Genomic DNA, 22198 nt, shown 5'->3' on the forward strand with positions numbered 1-22198 from the left:
AGAAAAATGAATAAAAAGCAGAAAAAAACAGATTTCAATCTTGGAAAATTTCTAAGGAGAAAAAGAGTAAAATACAGAGGCATCAAGAGAGCATGAGAAACAAACAAACACATGCAAACCCTCCAAAAAAAAATGGAAACTGGCCACAAGCTTTGGAGAAACTCAAAATGGAATTCAAAAACCAAGTAAAATAGAAGAAAAATGGGAAGAAAAATGGGGAAAAGAAATGAAAGCAATGACAAAAGAAAATAGCTTAAAATACAAAATTGCCCAAATGGAAAGAAAGACACAGAAATGAAAATAAATAAATAAATAAATAAATAAGTAATAAGCAGACTAAAAAAACAGAATTAATTGACCAATGATAAAAAAAAATATCCCTAGAAAGGAAAATAGAACAAATTGAAAAGGAGAATCAAAAGATTACAGAAGAAAATCAATTGTTAAAGACTAGAATTAGGCAAGTGAAAGCTAACGATTTTATGAGACAATAAGGAATAATGAAACAAAATCAAAAATGAAAAATTAGAAGAAAACATGAAATTTCTTATTGAAAAAACAAATGATCTGGAAAATAGATTCAGGAGAGATAATTTGAAAATTATTGGACTAGCTGAAAGCCATGATTTCCTCCCCCCCCCCCAAAAAAAAAGTCTAGATATCCAAGAAAACTGCCTGGACATTATTGAACAAGGAGGCAAAGTAGATATTGAAAGAATCCACAGATCACCCCCTGCATAAATCCCCAAATGACAACTCCCAGGAATGTTATAGCCAAGTTCAAGAGCTTCCAGGTCAAGGACAAAATTTTGAAAGTGGTCAGAAAGAAATAATTACGATATTATGGAGCCCAAGTCAGGATTACACAGAATCTGGCAGCTTCCACACTGAAGGACCACAAGGCTTGTAATATGATATTCTGGAAGGCAAGAGAAATGTGTCTACAACCAAGAATCACCCACCCATCAAAACTGAATATATACTCTCAAGGAAATTATGGGAATTTAATAAAATAGAAGATTCCCAAACATTGCTAAAGAAAAAATCAGAATTAAACAGAAAATTGGATGTTCAAATACAAAATTCCAGAGAATCTTAAAAAGGTAAATAACAAAGAGAAATTATTTAAGGGCCTCAATAAGGTGAAATTAATAATATTCTTATATGGAAAAATTATACCTGTAATTCTTAAAATTTGTTTTCATTATCATAGTTGATAGAAGAAATATACATAGGCAGAGAGTGTGGAATTAAGCTGTTTAGGATATGTAAAAACTTTAGGGGGAAAAAGAGGATTTTACTAAGACAAATGTGAAGGAAGAGGTAAAATGGGGTAAATTATACCACATTATAAGGTGCTTCGGCGGAGACTGAATACTATTACAAGAAGGGGGAGAATGAGGGTGGTGACAGGTAATGCTTAAACCTTATGCTCTTTGGAATTGGTGCAGAGAAGGAAGAACAGACAGATTTATTAGGCTATAGAATTCTATCTTACCCTAAAGAGAAGTGGTAGAGGAATAAGAAGGGAAGTGCAGGGAAGGGAAATAAAATAAGGGAGGAGGAAAACGGGATTGATTGAAACAAAACACTGCTACTGCTATGGAGGGAAAGAGTGAAAGGAGGAAGGGCAAGATTAAAAGAAGAATTCAAAATGATGGGTAATACAAAGAGAGTAATCATTAACTGTGAATGTGAATGGGATAAATTCACCCATAAAATGGTAGCGCATAGCAGAGTGGATTAAAAATCAAAGTCCCACCATATGTTGTTTACAAGAAACTCATATGATGCAAATAGACACACACAGCATAAAGGTAAGAGGTTGGAGCAGAATTTATTGGGCATTAACTGAGAAAAAGAAGACAGGAATAATAATCGTGATCTCAGACAAAGATGAAGCAAAAATAGATCTGATTAAAAGAGATAAGGAAGGTAATTACATCCTGATAAAAGAAAGTACAGACAATCGAGAAAATATCAGCACTCAACATATAGACACCAAATGGTATAAAATCCAGATTTTTAAAGGAGAAACTACTGGAGCTTAAGGAGGAAACAGATAATAAAACTATATTAGTAAATCTAAATTAAAACTATACCTCAACCTTAACCAAAAAATAAATAAGAAAGGAGAGAATTGAATGAAATGTAAGAAAAATTAGAGTTAATAGATATCTGGAGAAAATTGAATAGGGATAAAAAGGAATATGCCTTCTTTTTAGCAGTACACTGTACATATACAAAGATTGACCATGTAATAGGGCATAAAAACATTGCAAACAAATACAGAAGAGCAGAAATAATAAATGCTATAAAATTATATAATAAAGGTATATGAAGAGGCAAATTTTTAATTAGAAACTAAATAATCTAATTCTTCAAAACTGATAGGTCACCAAAGAGATAATAATGAAAAATGTTTGTACAAAAATATTCAAGCTGCACTCTTTGTGGTGGCAAAAAATTGGAAAATGAGGGGGTGTCCCTCGATTGGGAAATGGCTGAACAAACTGTGGCATATGATAGGGATGGAATACTATTGTGCTATAAGGAATGATGAACTGGAAGAACCTCCATGAACTGATGCAGAGTGAAATGGGCAGAACCATGAGAACACTGTACATAAAAAGTAAAACATTGTGGAACAATTGAATGTAATGGACTTTGCTACTAGTAGCAATACAATGATCCAGGAATAATCCCAAAGGATTTATGAGAAAGAATGTTGTCTACATTGAGAGAAAGAATTGTGGGAGTAGAAACACAGAAGAAAATATATGACTTATCACCTATTTATATGAGTACATGATTTGGGGTTTTGGTTTCAAAAGATTGCTTTCTTGCAAAAATGAATAATATGGAAATAGGTATTAAGTTATAACATTTGTATAACCCAATGGAATTGCTTGTTGGCTCTGGGAGGGTGGTGGAAGAGGGGAGGAAAGAAAATGTATCGTGTAAACATGGGAAAATATTTTTTTAAAAGAAAAATGAAAAAAATAATGGCAAGAAAGGAAGATTTGGTGCCAGGAAAATGAAAATGACTACCAAGGCCCAGAAGTCTGGCTCTAGCACAATAATTCTTCATGATGGCTTGGTTCCTTTTAACAATATAATTTATATGAAAATTTATTTACACAGTGTTTGCTATTTGTAAAACTCTAGACAGAAGAGGTTCTCACTTTATTAGACACAGTTGGATCTTGTATCATGAAAACATGTTGCATGTTGCTGTTTTGCCCCAAAGCAAAACTGATTTGAAATTTATTGTAATAGCTCTCTCATTCTTCAAGTTCAAAAGAACTGAGAGATTTCACCAGGTTTGAGTCTAATTTAAGCCCTGCCATTACTAGTGCCATCAGTACTATAAAATAATGAATTTTACCAATTTTTTGGTAAAGAAAATAAGGCAAAACCAGTAAATGCTTTTAGAAGATGAGTATTTTAAGGAAAGCAAATATATTTTATACTTGAAATTCATTATAATTAATTTTTCTTATTCATTTCCCTAATTTTTAAACTTTTAAAATCTTAACATGAACACATTTAGATTTGTACTAGATTTTGGCTTGTATAGGAAAAATGATTACTATTTCATTAATTCAGTGTCTATATTCTGATATCTTCCTTGAACATGTTTATGCCTTGTTCTATCAATAAGTCATACTCCTTTAATAAGTACTATATTTAATTCAGTGCTCTAGGTTACAATATTTTCTTCATTGATAAACTTCACAGACACTCCATCTTCAAGGAGTTTACTTAATATAATTATTTTTATTAGAAATTGGCTTAAGGATTTTAAAATCTGGGCTTCAAATTTTTATATGCATTTAACACAATAAAAATATACTTGGAGATGACCAACTTCACTTTTTTGCCCTTAAGTGCTGCTTCTATCAATTTCATGTATATAAATATAGATATAGATATACTATATTTTACAAATTGAGAAAATAAGGAAAAAGATTCATTTGTCATGTAGATAAGTAATACCTGAATAGCTTTCAAAATATAAAATATTTTATTGGGTTTGGACATTTTTAGGCAGTAAATGTACTTAAAATTCAGTAGTTTTTTCTGCCATTGTGATTTCTCAAATTTTCTAAGGAAGGGTTTTTGAAGTTTATCTCTTTCTTACTGATAATGTAATGCAGTTAAAAGTGTATGGTAACTTACTCCTTTTAGCTCTGTTAGCATGAGAAAGTCATCTAAACATTCTGTTTCTCAGTTTTATCACCATTCAAATGGGAGCCATCAGAATACTCTTTATACCATTATCACAAGGTAATGGGTAAATTGCTTTGAAAAAAATCATTTAATTTTATTATAAGAAGCCAAGGTTATTAAGATTCCATGTGATCTTTGGAAAGCTGACAAGATTAAATGTTAGAAGCTAAGTTAGAAAATACTCGCTTCCAAAATTTAAATTACCAAATCAAGAGCTCATAAAGTCTTTTTTAGTCATTTTGGTGGTGGGCATGTATGCCATTATATGCCAAAAATCTAAGAATATATGCATTACCATTAAAACTTTCTTCTCTATTCTCTAGTTCTTCTAATCCCTGTGGAAAGAAAGCCTTACAAATATCTTAAAATTTGTTGACATTTAAAATGTATATATTTCCAAAGCTGGGATAAGTAATTCACACAGAGTTGTATAACAAAGTGAGGACTCTGCTCTCTCTCTTGATGTTTTATCATTCTATCTTTATATTTCACACATAGGATCAGTCTATGTGTTGTGTGTGTGTGTGTGTATGTGTACTATAGTTTCAGGAGGTCATTATGTGTATTATTTATTTTTTCCATATTTGAGAATCAGAAACAAGTAATATAGCTAAATATAGTGTTTAAAATGAGTATTCATTTGATTTGGTCAAATATATTTAGAATAATATATAAATTTAAAAAGTGTTATTATAGTCTACATAATTAAATTTTTTGTTGAAGCAGGTATTGTCAGCCTGACTGATGGCATTCAACACAAGAGACAGTAAGAATAGGGTAAGGTAAGGGAGGAAAGCTTTAATAGAAGGAAGGAGAAGGGGGAGTCTCATTAGGGTGAGGAAATGGAGGAATGTGGCAGCAAAGGGGTGTCCAAAGCCAATGGATGGCTACTGAATTACAGATGAGCATGGCAATCATGAGATTAGAGAGGGGGATATTGTTGGCAACTGTCAACTATTGTGGGTTGGCCTGTTGCCTAGCTGAGTTCTGTTTGTTTCCTATTGCTTAGCTAGCGTCTTTAGATTTATCATTCCCACCTTTTTCTTTATGTACAAAAGGAAAAAAATGGGGGTGGAAGATGACGGGAATTTTGGATAAGGCCATGAGTCCAAGGAAATGGGTGATGGTCTTGCTCATAAAACTGCTTCTTGTTGAAAGAGGATGTAGCATGTCATTGGGTCTCTTCATGGTCCTGTCTGCATCTCTCTGTGACGTCTGAAAAGACCTCAATAGGAAAACATTATGGAGAGAGGCAAAGCTAATAGTTTTTAGCAAGGGTGTGTTATTCTGGTCATAGAAAGGAGAAGATGCCTTGTTTTGATAATGGGATAAGGGGACTGAATGGTGCCAGGGGTCAAAGAGAGGTAAAGTAGGAGAGAGAGCAGGAGGAGGATTGTTTGTCATGATGTAAGAGAACAGAAGAAAGGGAGTGAGTACAGATTAGTATTAGATTTCTCCACTCCAAGTTCAGTGATTAAAACTTGGGTTGGGGTACAGATAATTAGTAAGTAGTGGATGGCTATGCATTTTTCAAACTTCAGGGGTTTCAATTACCAATTTACTTGATTGTTTGGGATATGGATTATAGGTATTTGCTATAGGTAAGAGAGTTACTAATCAGTCATGCAGTACCAATTGCTCTTCACAGCCAGACTCAGGAATAATCCAGTGGATTTGGATATGGATCTGGATATGGATATGGATCAGGAATAATTCACATGAGTTAGAAGGGGATCCTGCTTCAGCTTATGCTAAAACTATCACCTTCAAACTTTTAGCACCTCTATCTGAGTACCTTATGGCTTTTGTCTTAACAGGTAGATTATCAACATACTGTCTTCTAACTCATCCTGGTATAAAGACCAATTGTTAGAAATCATTGCTGTATTATAAACGGTGCAGAGCTAGTGAGTTGGACCAAAAGTTACAGCTAAAGAAAAATGTTCAGAAAAAGGGTTAACTTGAACAGGGCTTTTGTTTTGTAAGAGTTAGGGAGTCAGAAAAAAAGTTAATTTTTGCAGGGAGTTAAATTTCCACTAACTTGATTAATGATGACTGACTTTTCTTAGTTACTGGTCACAGAATCTACTAGGCAGATCTGAGATTTTCAAACTTCTAGCTTCAGAATATAACAAGAGCTAGAGAGCAATAACAGAACCTGAAACCTCTTTTGGAACATATTTTCTATCTTTTAGACAGCCAAATCTGTCATGGAAAAGTAAGTTTCTGCCAGTGCAGAAGTAAGGTGTTCAGAGACAGAGGAGACAGTTGAGATATGTACAGAATCATTCCCCCAAAGTAGGGAGGGACCTGAGCCAGCCTGGAGGGAGAGAGGGGGAGAGAGGAGAGGAGAGAGAGAGAGACAGAGACAGAGAGAGACAGAGAGAGACAGAGAGACAGACAGAGAGAGAGAGACAGACAGACAGAGAGACAGAGAGAGAGAGACAGAGACAGAGAGACAGAGAGAGAGAGACAGAGAGACAGAGAGACAGAGAGAGAGAGAGACAGAGACGGGGGGGGGGGGAGTAAGGTAGGGGAAAAGAGAAATAGACAGATAGACAGATAGAGTAAGTCTCGAGGTCAAATTGGGTCCAGGGAACCTAGGGCAGCCAGCTCACACCTCACCAGTAGGGTTTCAGGACCATTATATCAGTCTGACTGACCTGAGAGATTATGAGAAGAGTAAAGTAATGGAGTAAAGCTTTAATGGAGGGAAGGAGAAGGAGTCCCTGTAAGGGTGGGGAAATGGAGAAAACAGGCAGCAAGGGCAACCCTGAAGCCAATGGATGGCTACTGAGTCTCATCTGAGTGTGAGAATCATAGTATTAAAGGGTGGGATGTTGTTGGTAATCATTAGTCATGGCAACCATCCTGTTTGGGCCTGTTGTCTAGCTGGGGTCTATTTGTTTCCTGCTGCCTAGTTAGGTTCTGTTTGTTTCCTGTTGCCTAGCTAGGGTCTCCGGGTTTGTCAGATATTAATAACAGAGAAGGTCTTGAGAATGGTAGCATTTTCAGTAAACAGTTTCAGCTTAGTGAACTTACAAAGATAAAAATTAAATAACCAAAGAGAAATTAGTATCCTATTCCTTAAAAGCATAAAATAAAAATAGAAAAAAGTATATGAATTTTAAAATTACAGTTTAATTTTAAAATTATGTATTTATTTAGGTTTATCAGTCCTACCTTCTTTGTCCAAGGCAGGTTTACCCAAAGTAAATCCAATATCAGAAGCCCCATCTGGTCTACTGATATTGGCTGAAGGGAGCTGATTAAGTTGTCTCTTTCCATATTGAAGAACTAGTTCCCGATGACTATTTAGAAAATAAAATATAAAACATGATAAGTTTATATCAATCAAGGTAAAAATTATATGCACCAAGTTTTTATGTATCTCAAAATCTTAAGTAACCAGACCAGATTATCAACAAAATTTTGTTGTTGTTTTAGTAAAGTTTGTAGGGTAAAACTAATGTTTCAATCTAGACTTCTTATACTTGTCTTTAGTCACAGGATTATAATATTGTAGGTTTAGAGGTGAAATTGTCTAAATAGGGGTCATGTAGTTTAATCTCTTTTTTTTCAATACATTAACTGAGAAAAGCTAGGTGTTGTCCAAGGTCACACAAATAAATAGCAAGGGACATGAACTCCCCAAGACCCAGCTCCTCTGATTTCAAATCCAAAACTCTTTTCCAAGGTACCTCCCTATAAGTTGTAGTGTTGATGATTAGTATTCCTGATTTATTTTTTTATTTACTAATCATTTGATGGCATCTGTGACATAAAATGATTCTCCTCAAAACTAATCTGACAATTAAATAAAACTTTTGTGAAGATCAAATAATAAAATATATGTAAAGCATTGGAAAACTTTTAAAGAGCTATAAAAATGGCAGCTATTATCATCATTATTATTTCTTCTGAAAGTTATGATCTCAGATTACCTGATGCTACCTGCTTTCCTCTTCTTGCTTATACCCTACTGAATTTGGATAACCTAAACTTTGTCATTTGCCTAGTTTTGTTAGTGTCCTTACAATATAATTAGAATTATAATTGTTAGCACTTACACAGGAATACCACTGACAAGAGCATAGTCTTCAGCTGTCCATCCATCATTATCTTGAAAAGAGAGATCAATATTATATTGAAGAATAAGATTGACTATACTTGTTGGTTCAGTACTGACAGCAATCATGAGGGCTGTTCTGGAATAACAAAGAAACAATTTGCATTTAAGAATTTAAACAAGCCACATTTAATCAGACTTTTCTTGATGTTTCAATAAAGGGATATCTCTTTTTCTTTGGTGTTAATATATAAGGAGAATAAATATATGTTGATGGAAACAAGTGTTTTTATTGCTCATTTTCAGCATTAAAATTGGAAAATAAATCCAGAATGATAAGTTTCTGTTTTCTTGTTCCCAAGGGGTTTTAGGAGGGATTATTCAATTTAAGGATTTATAATAGACAAGAAGAGAGTCAATTGTGAACAATAATTAAGGAGTTTCAGTTAGGACACTACATAGTTTCCACTTGTTTGCTGGGCTTCAAAGTAAAGTAATGGCTCTTTGATAATGAATAGATTAGAAATCAATAATCCCACAGACACCTTCTTCTAAATTCCTATCCTAATGTCCCATCATAATATGGAATTGATACTTCATTGTCAAAGGCTAATCCAGAACAAGCAATTTTACATTTAACAGACATAAAAATCTTTGAACATGAATACAGCAACAAACTCTGTTTAAGGACAAGCTTAAATAAAGTGAGGAAAGGTTCATGACCAGAAAGCAAGTACAAATTGATTTGTGGAGGGTCCATTAAGTCATGAAGGGAGTTTATTAATATCTGACATGATTATGAGTTACACCAGTAGAAGGAATGCTCTATAACAAAAAAAAAACCATATCTTCTGAGGTATCAAATTAATTATATGCTGAATAACTCATGGCCTTTTGCCCAAGGGAACACTGCAGCAATATCAGTATTCCATGTGAAGTTTTGATGTCCCTTGACTACTTAGTGAAACTGCTAATAGAGGCTAACTCTTCTAAAGGTTGAATTAGTGTAAGTATATCCTCTCCTGGTAAAATTAAGGATATTTTAAAAGTTGTTTTGAAGTACTGATAATCTCTTTCTAGCAGGTATAAATGTCTGCTGTGTTTAAACATTCTTTTCTACTCCTAACACTGCAATACCAAAAATAAGAAAGGCAAGGAAACAAATAAGATTATTTAGTTGAATAATAGGAGACTATGAATGAGATTGAAACTGATGATATCATAAAATACAAGTATTAGGGGTAGCCAATATTGTCACATTTTTAATATGTTAGGGCTTTTTAAAAGTTAATATTCAGAAGTGAAGGCACAAAAAGAAACCACACATATCTTTTGAAATCTCAGCTCATGAAAACTCAACCTATTACTTTTCAATATTTATCTATTTGTACTTATTTAGGAAGTCATCTTTTATACTCTTTTGTAATCTTCCCTTTGTTCAAATGCCTTTCAAATGATTCTAAATATATGAATAATTGTGCTTCATCTGTCATGGATTTTCTTCTATAAATATTTGATCAGTTTTTGTCACTCTTCCACAATCAGATATGAGGAGAACCATTGTCCTTAATTTACAGGGAACATCAGACACTGATTTAACATATGTTTCACTATTGATATGAATGAAAATAGGTCAACATAGAAATGTTGGCAGTTTTACTCTATTTCATATCTACTTATTTTTAGTCTTCTAATTCCAGAAAAAGGTTCTCAGGCCTTAGGGTTTGAATCAAATAATCACAAGGTTCATTTTCTCCTCAATTACCTTTTAATTTTGTAAAGTAATATTGGTCTTACTATTCCATCCTCTTCCTCTTAATTTTTTTTGCAAGTTTTGTTTTCCAAACTTCAATTAATCTTAGCTATAATAAGAGCTCTGTGTTTGGTGTAGAGATCATGTTTCCCAGCTAGACAATTTCTGAGCTCTTTTGGCTTTCACAGTGGCTATTGTTTTATAGTAACTAAACTTCTGAAAAATTATATATATCCAATGTCCAGCACAATGCTCTACATATTACAGTGCTTAACAGGATGGCTGATATTTCCATTACCCATTTTTGGGAGCAGACAACTTATTTAATCCAGACAGGCTATGGCTGCTATAACCATTATCTGCTTTTATTCTTTCTTCTCATTTGTTATTATTTTTTACCTTTATTTTTGCTAGTCCATGATTGGAATGAATGAACATACACAATTAATTCTGAAATCACTGGTACAATAGCAACTTGTCCTTTTTTTCTATTAATATAAAGTCATTTGTGTAGTTTATTTGGTTTTTGTTATATCTTCCATACACATGTTAAAAATCATACAAGACTCTGACACATATCAACCAAACAGATGATTTTCTTCAATGAGAAAGTATCAACAATAAGTTAGATGTAAATAGGGAGGCATATCCTCATCTAAGGTATTTACCAATGCTATATAGGATTTTATACCCAAAGTCCAAATAGGATAGAGATTGTATATGATGGAAAAAATCTCCAAATGATCCTGCTTTTTAGATGGCATCATGCTAATTGCATCAAGCCCTAGAACATGAAAAAAGAGCCTCAATAAAATCTAAATTTAGTCAAAAGAGATTGGTTTTAGAAGCTACTTGAAAAAGTGGATGCAATGTAAATATTTTCCAGATTTCATGCAGTTCTAAGTGCAATCCCATGTATTTAATACATTTACATCTTTGTAGATGTGTTATATGTATAAACATAAACATAAATGTTGCCTAAATGGGTACTGAGGAAGAACAATGAATTGGACTCATAATTATTAGGGAAAGGAAATCCAATTTAATCGCATTAGAGAAACAACAAAACATGTTCAATGATTCTACTGCCACAAAAGCTCATTTTATAATTCTATATGGCCTGGGAACTTATATAACCCCAGTAAAGATTTAAAAACCAACAGCCAAAAAACATGATCCCAGAAGAATCAAATTTCAGATAATCACAAAGGCCATGTAAAAATGCATAGTAAATATAAGTAGGTTCAAGCAACAATGATTTTGATGTATTAAAATGGTGTGAGAGATATCAAAGACATGTATTAGTAGAAAAAGAGGCAGGCTAATTTTATACAGAAAACAAAAGCCAGAGAATATGAGTGCTGTACTGGTATTCATTAAAAATGCTAAAGGAATCAGTGGAAGGTGTCAGTGTATTGCCTAGATCCCCTATGAAGAATTTATGGGAAGACAAAGACAAAAATCATATAGGATGAAAAGTTACAGAAGGAATAAAATCTGAACCGGTAGTAAGAGTATCTACAATGATAAGATCATCATGACATCAAAGAATTTCATCATATCATATTCATTTATATCTATCAATGTGCATATTCTTAAAGAAAAACACAGGAAGAATGAGCGGAAACAAGCTATAATGCTCATGGATTACATTAAGATAATTTCGAAAGAGAATCAACAGAGTCACTTGAGTATAAAACTTTTATGGAATAATCTTAACCAACTTAAAAATAACTATAGCCAGAGAAAGCATATTATATCATCAATAAATGGTGAGTGGAAAACTCATGTGAATTGATTTCTCCATTGCAGGCTCAAAAATAATAGTTTTTCTTTCTTAGCTGATATTTATTGACATTTTTACCCTTTCACAATAACTTTTATTGTTATTCCTAAAGCGTTCCATTATTTTAGTTGTAATTATTCCTTTAGAATTTTTTCTTTTGGATTAAAATAGGCAGCAAGGAAACTAAACCATCACTCTTTGAAGATGATATGATGGTATACTTAGAGAACCTGAGAAAATAAACTAAAAACCAAGTGGAAATAATTATTTTAGCAAAGTTGCAGGATATAAAATAAATCCACATAAATCATCAGCATTTCTATTTATTTCCAATAAAAATTAGCAGCAAGAGTTAGAAAAATACTCTATTCCAATTTACTCTAGGTAATATAAAGTATTTGGGAATATATCTGCCAAGACAAACTCAAGAATTATATGACCATAACTACAAAACATTTTTCACACATATAAAACTAGATCTAAACAATTGGAAAAATATTAATTGTTCATGGACAGGATGAGCTAATATAATAAAATTATAATCCTATCTAAAATAATTTACTTATTCAGTGCCATACCTATCAAATTACCAAAAAAACTTTTTTATAGAATTAGAAAAAATTATAGCAAAGTTCATTTGGTAGAACAAAAGATCAGGAATATCAAGGGAACTAATAAAAAAATGTGAAGGATGGAGGTCTAGCAGTACCAGATTATAAACTGTACTATAAAGAAGTGGTCATCTAAACAATATGATTCTAAGAGGTAGAAGGGTGGATCAATATGAATAGAATTAGGGATAGAACAGAACAGAATAGAATAGAATAGAATAGAATAGAATAGAATAGAATAGAATAGAATAGAATAGAATAGAATAGAATAGAATAGAATAGAATAGAATAGAAGGTAAATGACCTCAGCAAGAGAGTATTCAATAAACCCAAAGCTCCCAGCTTTTGGGACAAGAACCCACTAAGTGACAAAAACTGTTGGGAAAATTGGAAAACAGTATGGGAGAGATTAGATTTATATCAACATCCCACCCCCTATACCAAGATAAATTCAGAATGGGTAAATAGCTTAAATATAAAGAGAGAAATTATAAGCAAATTAGGTGAACATAGAATGTCAGATCTATGGGAAAGGAAGGAATTTAAGACCAAGCAAAAGCTAGATAACATTACAAAATGTAAACTGAATAATTTTTATTACATTAAATTAAAAAGTTTTTGAAAAAAACCAATACAACTAAAATTAGAAGGGAAGCAAGAAATTGGGGGGAAATTTTATAACAAAAACCTCTGACAAAGGTCAAATTTCTCAAATTTATAAGGAACTAAATCAATCATACACCCCCCCCCCAATTCAAGCCATTCTCCAATTGACAATGAGACATGAATAGGAAGTTTTCAGATGAAAAAAAAATAAAAACTATCAATAAACAAATGAAAAAATGTTCTAAATCTCTCACAATTAGAGAAATGCAAAATTAAAACAATGCTGAGGTACCACTTCAAACCTAGCAGATTAGGAGGGGTTGTGGCAAAATCAGGACACTAATGCATTGCTGGTGGAGTTGTGAATTGATCAAATCATTCAGGAAGGCAATTTGGAACTTTGTTAAAAGAATGTTTGCTCTTTGATCCAGAAATACCACTACTAGGTTTGTACCCTAAAGAGATAATAATGAAAAAATGTTTGTACAAAAATATTTATAGCCACACTCTTTGTGGTGGCAAAAAAAATTGGAAAATGGAGGGCGTCCTTTGATTGAAGAATGGCTGAATAAATTGTGGTATATGACAGTGATGGAATACTACTGTGCTATATGGAAAAATGAACTGGAGGATTTCTATATAAACTGGACAAATATCCAGGAACTGATGCAGAGTGAAATGAGCAGAACTAAGAGAACATTATGCACAGAAAGTGAAACATTGTGGAACAATACAATGTAATGGACTTTGGTAATACAAGACAGTCCCAAGTGACTTATGAGAAAGAATGCTATCCACATCTAGAAAAAGAATTGTGGGAGAAACAGAAGGAGAACAAATGAATTGTCATGTGTTTATATGGATAACTGATTTGGGGTTTTGATTTTAAAAGACTGCTTTATTGCAAAATGAATAATATGGAAATAGTATAAGTAATAACATTTATATAACACAGTGGAAGTGCTTAATGGATATAGGAGGGGGGAAAGGGTAGGGAAAGAAAATGAAATATGTAAACATGGAAAACATGTTTAAAATAAAAATATTTTAAAAAACAAAAATCGTCTTTTAAAAAATCTCAATCTTTGAGTACTATACCTTTTGGAATTATCACAGGCATTCACATTTGCTCCATTCTTTAAGAAAAAATCTACCATTTCTTCATTATGTTCTGTAATTGCAAGCAAAAGTGGTGTATAGCCTTCCTGCAAAATCATATTAAGGATGTTGTTACAGTATGCAAGGATTCTCTATAGACTTCAATTCAGTTTAAGACATTTTGTGAATATCTTGTGATCTTGCTAAAGTCATCTTATGGAAGTAGGGTACAAATGGAACTTTGGAGGAAGCAGATCTGGGCATCAATACTGCTTCTATTAGTTACTTCTTGAGTGATTGTAAGCAAATTATTTCACTTCTCTTGGTCTTAGTTTCCTCATAAGTGAAATGAGATAATGAGATTGAGTAGCCTATGGGCTTCCATTCAGCTAATAACCTGTTATCAAGAGACAGAAACCCAGAATATGGACGATATCATTTCAGACCATTTCATGGGTATCTTCCTTTACTACTATCTTTGTTTCATGACCAATCATTGCCTGCATACAACTAACTCTGTTCCCTCAGAACTCTGCTAAGCTAAAGTTGCACCCTGATTGATTTTGAAGTTGACCAGTTCTCTTCACCCATTCCCTTTGAGTGTGGTCAACCTGAAAACTAAAGAAAGCCTGGCCTCAAGGTGGTTAAGCCTGGAAGAAAGTCATTCTCCTGGCATTTTTCATCTCTTCCCAAGTTTCCTAATGTGCACAATTTTATGTTTTCTCTCTCTCTCAAGTGTCAGTGACTCAGAGTTAAGCCTTTTCCTAAAAATCAGGATTTATTCAGTATTCCTAAGAAAGGAAATGATGGGGTCTTTAAGAACAAGGGGGGAAAAAACCACATACACTTAAGAATTTGTTCTCATGAAAGTTCTGTCTGTAGATTTATTCTTAGGAACAAATTTTAAAATGTAGAAAATTACTGAAGGAAAGGACTGAATTCTGCAGAGCAGACCTAACATATCAGGAAAAGAAAATTCTGGTGACAACTGTGAAGAAGTAGTGGAAAGCAAGCTAGCCCCAAAGATGCTAAAGTCTACATTCAAGGCCTGCTCCTGATACCCTACCCATATACTAGTAGGGTGAATCTGGGAAGTCCCTAAACTTTTCAGGGCTCCAGGAAAAGACAGGGTTTCTTAATATTTTGTCTGTCATGGACCCACTTTCAGAAAAATGGTTCAGAAACCAATTATGTTATAATCATTCTAAAGTAATTGTTGTTTTTTTAAGTTAATGGATCAGAATAGTGAGGAGGCTCAGTAGGTAGGGAGCCAGGCCTGGAGATAGAAGATTCTTGTTTCAAATATGGCCCCAGAGACTTCATAGCTGCATGACCCTGAGCAAGTAATTTAACTCTAATTGCCTAACCTTTACTGTTCTGCTCTGGAAGCAATATTTAATATCAATTTTAAGACAGAAGATAAAGGTTAAAAGAAAGTTATCTCTGTTCTATGATTAAGTCACTAAGCCACTGGTGTGCCCAACAATAATTGAAATGCCAGCTCTTCATCACTGCAAAAAAAATTTACAAAATTCCAAAGGACAATCAGCTTTGACTCCAGAATTATTTTAAGTTGTATTAACTAAGGAAATACTCCAAAGAATATATGAATTATAAAATATGTGATCCAAACACTACTAAATTATACATCTTTGCTTATAAAATGTCTTATTCAAAAGGTGGGCCTCTACCTGGTTTTTTGCTTCAATATCAGCTTTGTGTTCAACCAGCTTTGCTGCTATGGCTGTGTTGTGACATAGGGAAGAGTAGTGAAGGGCAGTGTTGCTTCTGGTATCCACAACATTGGGGTCTGCACCATGGCTGAGCAGGATACCTACACACTCCTCCTGCTGACACTGTACAGCCTGTCAGTAGAAGACAGAGACATAAGAAATAAAGTCACATCGAATTGAGGATACTAAACATCACTGCTGGTATTTAATATATTAGTAAAGCATATTTTCTTCATCCAAGTGAGAGATCAAAATGCATTACCCTGAGCAGCACAGGTAACTCGTACAAACCTTAATTAAGGGAGTTCGACTGTCCCCGTCACACACATTTAGGCTGCAATTTCTCTCTACTAGGAGAGACACAACATCTGGATATCCACTGGCACAGGCCAGGTGCAGAGGAGTCCTACGGAGAAGAAGGAAAAATGTAATTGTTCATTAGTAGTGTGAAACAATCCAAATTGTACAACTGCTTGTTAGTCATTTCTAACATAAATGCATGTACCAGGCACAGTGTTAAGTATTTTACAAATACTGCCTTATTTGAGCCTTGAAATAACCCTGGGAGGTAAGTACTAGTCACCCTCATTTCATAATTAAGTAAACTGTGACAAACATAGCTTAAGTGGCTTATTAAGGGTTACATAACTAGAAAATATCTAAGGGTGGTCTTAAATTCTGCTCTTCTTTATGTTCCAGGCCCTGAATTCTATCCACAGGTGAAAAATATTTTTGACAATACTGTACTTAATTAGTAATTAAATAAAACAGAATAATACTTTTACACCCCCTAAAAATATCGAATACTAATGCTTAAAGAAAAATGTTTAATTAGAAAAGAGAGGAAATAAAATGAAGCCATTCATGGGAATTTTGAAGGTTAAAAATTAAGAGATTATTTCAGATTTCACTAATTTTCTCTTTCCTAATCTAGGTGTATTCTCTTTTTTCAGTTATGATTAAGGCAGGAGGTTTTTACCTGGAAAGGGGGCATGAAAAAGAAATGGGAGACAGGGAAAAAGAGCAAAGGTGAATAGAGAGATTCCTAGGGAAGGGTTGTCAGAATGAAAGGAATTTTTAAAATACGAGTATGTACACTTGTGAAATTGCTAAAGCAAGAAACTGAGTTATGAGAAGTTAAAGAAAGCAGACAAGGAAGCAAAGAGGCATTGAATGTCCATACCTGGAAAAAAAAGGAGATGAAAGAGAAAGATGTTGAGTCAGTCATCATGCTGCTTGAGTGGTATCATGTGGTGCTGGGGTGGGGGGTGGGGTAGAGAAGAATTTAGTTGCTGAGCATTTTGAGAGACAATGTAACTATAAAAGTAGAAGGGTGAGAACAGGCTGTGAAAGTTTTCAGTCTGAGTTCATACAGAACCAATGTTTGCAAATTCAGTGTTTATCATTCTGGAAGTCTCTACATATTCGATAGGATTCATCTTAAAACTACATAGTGGATAATTACCTAGTTGACATGCTCTTCAGGCTCAGTGGGCATGGTTTCCCTTTTTTGATCTTAATACATTTAAAAGCATCTCAATGTTGAGAAGGGATTAGTTATAGCATTTTTAATTGTCATACTGATTGGTTAAATGATTTTTCTTCAGTTTTTGTTAATAGTTATATTTTAAAACAAGGATTGCCTACACTCATTTCCATGATCATTCCTACATTAAAATTATTTTACTAATCATAACAAAACATGACTAATAGATTCGAATGGGATCTTTCCATATGCAAAGTAGTCCTGTACTCTTGCTATGGAAATTAGGCTCAATGCCTTAAAAATAATAAATCCCAAGGACAAAAGCTAATAATCTTCAAATCACAGTATATCCCTCAGAAGAAGGAGGTAAATGAAGATGGCAAACCATGAAAGCCTTTGCCTTCAGGCATTTCAGTAAGCCAATAAATATCTCAGCAACTGTTACCTTAGAGACTTTTCTCACCTAGGAACTCCTACTTCTGCTCTGTTAATATAAAGTCGGGGTCAATGATATTGGGCCATGTGTCCTCAATAATATGCAAATGCCTTTATATCTTAGCTTTTAGGACAAATAAAAATACTCTGAAAAGCCCAAAATATAAACTATCTCTTCTAAAATTAAAAGCTAAACAATCATTGATATTGGAAATATCAAGATCACTTCTAATTTTGAATTCTAATTAATGATTAATATTGGAAATAAAATGGAAAAAAGTAATGGGCAAGCTTACAGCAAGAGAGGTTTTCATTATTTCTAAGAACATATGTATTTGTAGATATTCTCCAGTGAAGAAAGTATGCTAAATTTAACTTAGATGAGTAGATGATGTATGAGAACCATCACATTTCCAGGCAGGATTCCATAGGTTTTCAATACTTAATATGCAAAATAAAATATACACATTCTTTAAAAAATACATTTAGAATTTAACTTCTCCATGAATAATTTTTGTGAACCATGTTTAAATACCCTTGTGTATATACCATTTAAAAAACTTCATAGAGGTAGCCCAGTATAGGGGATAGTAAATTCACTTTGAAGTTAGGAAGACCTACTGGGTTTCAAATCTACCTTCTGAGGCATACAGTAGTTAGTTGTGTGACCCTGGGCAAGTCACTTAAACCTCCCACTGATCTAAGTAATTCTAAGATTATAAGTTGCAGAGAAGATAAAACACCTACAGTGATAAAGGGATTTTCCTATACCAATAAAAGCACCTAGTCCATATCCCCTGAAAAAAGTTTATATATTTAATTAGATAGCAATTGGATTATATATGAAGAATACTGAGTAATGAGGTTGTTTGTTTAAACTACACATGTAAAACCAGTCCTATATTAGTCATATTTCATAGCCATTTTTCACCTGTCTTTATAACTTATGGAAATTATGTTCTAAATCTACATTTTAAATTGAAAATACTGATAACATGCTTTCAAGAACTTGGGATTTGCTTGTGACATGGGAGTTCTTATTAGAATTATTTAAAGAAAACAAAATAGATGATTCCCATTTTGGTGGGGCTATAGATATAAAAGACTTTTGAGCAATTTATAGAATAAGTTGCATTTCTATGACAGCTAAGGTCTCCTTCTGATCTCTACTAGGTACAACAGATTGGCTTATTGTTTCCAGTAATATAATTTGAGAGAGTACGTATAGGCATTGACTCCTTGCTGCTTCTAGCACAAGAGATTCCCATCTCCTAACTCCAAGTGTTTTCACCAAATGCTCCCTACTCATGGAATTCTCTTCTCCCTCTCTTGCCCTACCCAAATTACTCAAATCCCACTTAAAATCCCATCTTCTACAAGAAGCCTTCCTCAATGCCCTTTCATGATGTCTTTTCTCTGTTGATTATCTCCAGTTTATCTTCTATGTAGTAACTCATTTGTATTTAGGTTTTTCCATGGTGTTTCCCCCTTTAGAATGTGAGCACCTTGAGAACACAGATTGTCTTGTTTTTCTTTGTTCTGAGCACAGGCATCAGGACCTTAAGGAGGTCCTTAAGAAACATTTGTTGACTGACTGTTCCTCACACACACACCACTCTATATCTCTTGACACTAGGATCTTCTCTGATTATGCTCATGCCTTGAATGCTGTCCCTCCTCACCTCCACCTCCAAGTTTCTCTGGCTTCCTTTAATTCTCAGGAAAAGTCTCACCTTCCAGAAGAAGCCCTTCTCCATCAAAATTAAATCTCCATGCCTTCCCACTGAGGCCATTCAGTTTCCTTCGTATGTATCTTGTTTACAAATAGCTATTTTCACCCATGCTGTCAAATAAACTTTCTTCCCCAAAGCAGCATATATACTTCTCCCATATATATATATATATATAAATACTTCCTCAAATTCTTTCACTTCAGTTCTTCAGCTTATATATTTAACATGATCTACTTTACCCCATCTCAAGCCACATGCAAAGATGTGTTATACCTTTAATCTCCCACCCATTCACCACTGTCATGCTTATGAAGTCAAATTTCCCTCATCTGATCACAATCTATTGTCATTCCAACTCATCCTCTGCTTAGAAAACCTACCCTTTGTTTTTCATCCACCCCATGACCTCTGATCCCACTCCTATAGTGGCTATACTCTCCTCATTTCCCATTCTGACTTCTTGGTGAATCATTCAAAATATATGTTCAATTCTACATGGTCTTCTTTCTCTTGAGTCCCTTGTCCTCTTATCATATTTCCATTTATTTCCTGCCAGCCTCACCTTTGGATTACTCCCACTTTCTGCTATCTTTGGTCTTTATAAATACAAGCTGATGATAGAAGGTGGAGAAAATCAAGCAACTATGCTTACTTAGGATCCACTAAAATTTTATGTTGCCTAACCTCAACTGGGTTCTCACTGCTACAAGGCAATCATTTTATATCTTCCTAATTAATTCACTGTTGCTAAGCACAGTAGCTCTTCCAAACATTTTTATTCCTCTTCAAACCTCCCATAATTCATCTCTTCCCTTCTCAGTTGAGAATCATTCTTCATATTTTGCTGAAAAAATTAAGGCTATTTCCTGAGACTCCCATTTACCACCTCCCACACCATGTCATTCGAATGCCTTCTGCCACTGTCTCCTCCTTCACTCATCTCACATGAAGAAGTGGCCCCTCCTTGCCAAGAAAAACCTTTCCACATAAAAGTGATGCCATTCCATCTTCTCTTCTCCCACAGTTAGCCCCCTCTATCTTTCCTCTTTTCTCCTTTATCTTCACTCTCTCTGCCAACTGGCCACCTCCCTGCTTGCCTACAAACCTCTTCTCCCTGAGGTCCCCCCAAATCTTCACTTCATCTATCCATCCCCACTCTCATCCCACATTTCTTCTGACCTTTCTGCTATGAGGTCATGAGAGGGCCATTGACAATACATGCCTCCCCTGTCATTTTCTTCTTCATAACACTACATTCTCATTCCCGACCTTTCCAAAGTTATTAATGATCCCTTAATTGCCATATCTAATGATCTTTTCTTAATCCTCATATGGCTTGACATTTCTGAAGCCTTTGACACTGTTCTCCTTGGTACTCCCATCTCTCTAGTTTTGTGACACTACAGTCTCCTGGTTCTCTTCACCCAGATATGATCCTCTCACCAGGCTGCCTTGCTGATTAACTCCCCCATTCCACTCACTTCCTAGAGTGAAGGGGCCATCCCCTTTTCCCCCATTTCCTTGATCTGTGGCGGTTATTCAGGTGTCTAGCCCCTAAGAGTAGGTGCTTAATAAAAGTAGTTACTCATTTCCTTATTGGACAGTTACACTTCCTATATCAGGGCAGGACATAGTGATCTTTGCTTCCTTGTTGCTATGGAGAAAGGAAGTTGGACCCTAGCTAAAAGTAAGGCGTTTCCCATTCCTTAAGAATGGACTGGCAGGAGGATGAGGTGACACCAGCTTTGGCCAGATTTGCTATCCAATCTCTGGGGGTAAAGCCTGACCCTGAGGTAGACCTGAGGCTCTGCGCTGTCCCAGGTGCTCAGAGAAGAGCTTTCCCATGATTCTGCATTTCACAAGTACCCAAGTGGAGGGATGGGGAAGGGGCATTCCTCCAGAGGACTCTTCTCTTACCGGTTCAATTTATCTGTTTCATTGATTTCCTGCTTTTTCAAGAGAAGCAGCCATTGCACCTTTGCGACATCTCCTGTAGACGCTGCTCTGTGGAGCTTCCCCAGATCTTTTTTATTCAGATGATATCCCTCAGATATGGCTGTTCCATCAACTCCACTGTCCCTCCGCGGTGTGGTGGAGGAGCAAGCCTGAGGCTGGGTATTTTTCTGCTTTAAACTAAAAAATTTTTTAAACATTCTTTGAAAAATGAGGGAGGACTCGAGGGGGTTCCTCTATGAGTCTCCTTCTGATCCTCACCTCCACTATGAAGGCCAGGCACTTAGGCTGTGAGGGCCCAGCAGTTAAGACCAATTCACCTTTGGAGACAATGGCAGCCCTGGCAACACTGCTAGAGGATTGAACTACGCATGTGTCTGTCAGACCCTTCTCATGGCACGCGGGCCTGGTAGTAAAGTGAAGCGGAAATGTCCCTGTTAGCTCAGGGGTGGGGGTTGGTCCCTAACCTCTCAGCGAGGGGCTGCTTCCTCTCTTATTGGTTCTTTAGAGTCTCCTCCGGAAATGGGAGGGCGGGGCAGGGCCAGAGATGGGGTCCCGCCTGGAGGAAACGGGATGGCCCCTTAGTTGTTTACTTTAATGATAGCCTACAGAGAACTTCTCCCAGCCTCCGTTTTTAATTCTGTAGAATGAGCACGTTGGAGTAGATAATAAATCTCTTCCAGCCTTTCATTATCCCGAGAT

At 34.9% G+C, this 22198-nt stretch overlaps 1 protein-coding gene across 1 annotated transcript in view; it reads right to left on the reverse strand.

Annotated features, from left to right (window-relative positions):
- The window catches only part of LOC130454583 (ankyrin repeat domain-containing protein 7-like), a 34220-nt gene extending 12022 nt beyond the window's left edge, over positions 1-22198 (reverse strand). Inside the window, exons 1-6 of the mRNA XM_056799598.1 lie at positions 21461-22198; positions 16181-16295; positions 15848-16021; positions 14157-14263; positions 8304-8441; positions 7417-7544 (exon numbers count right to left, since the gene is read on the reverse strand). Coding sequence (XP_056655576.1) covers positions 7417-7544; positions 8304-8441; positions 14157-14263; positions 15848-16021; positions 16181-16295; positions 21461-21696 — 898 coding nt within the window. The 5' untranslated portion in view covers positions 21697-22198. The remainder of the gene's footprint in view (positions 1-7416; positions 7545-8303; positions 8442-14156; positions 14264-15847; positions 16022-16180; positions 16296-21460) is intronic.

The sequence above is a fragment of the Monodelphis domestica genome, chromosome 5 (assembly GCF_027887165.1).
Source record: "Monodelphis domestica isolate mMonDom1 chromosome 5, mMonDom1.pri, whole genome shotgun sequence".
NCBI lineage: Eukaryota > Metazoa > Chordata > Mammalia > Didelphimorphia > Didelphidae > Monodelphis > Monodelphis domestica.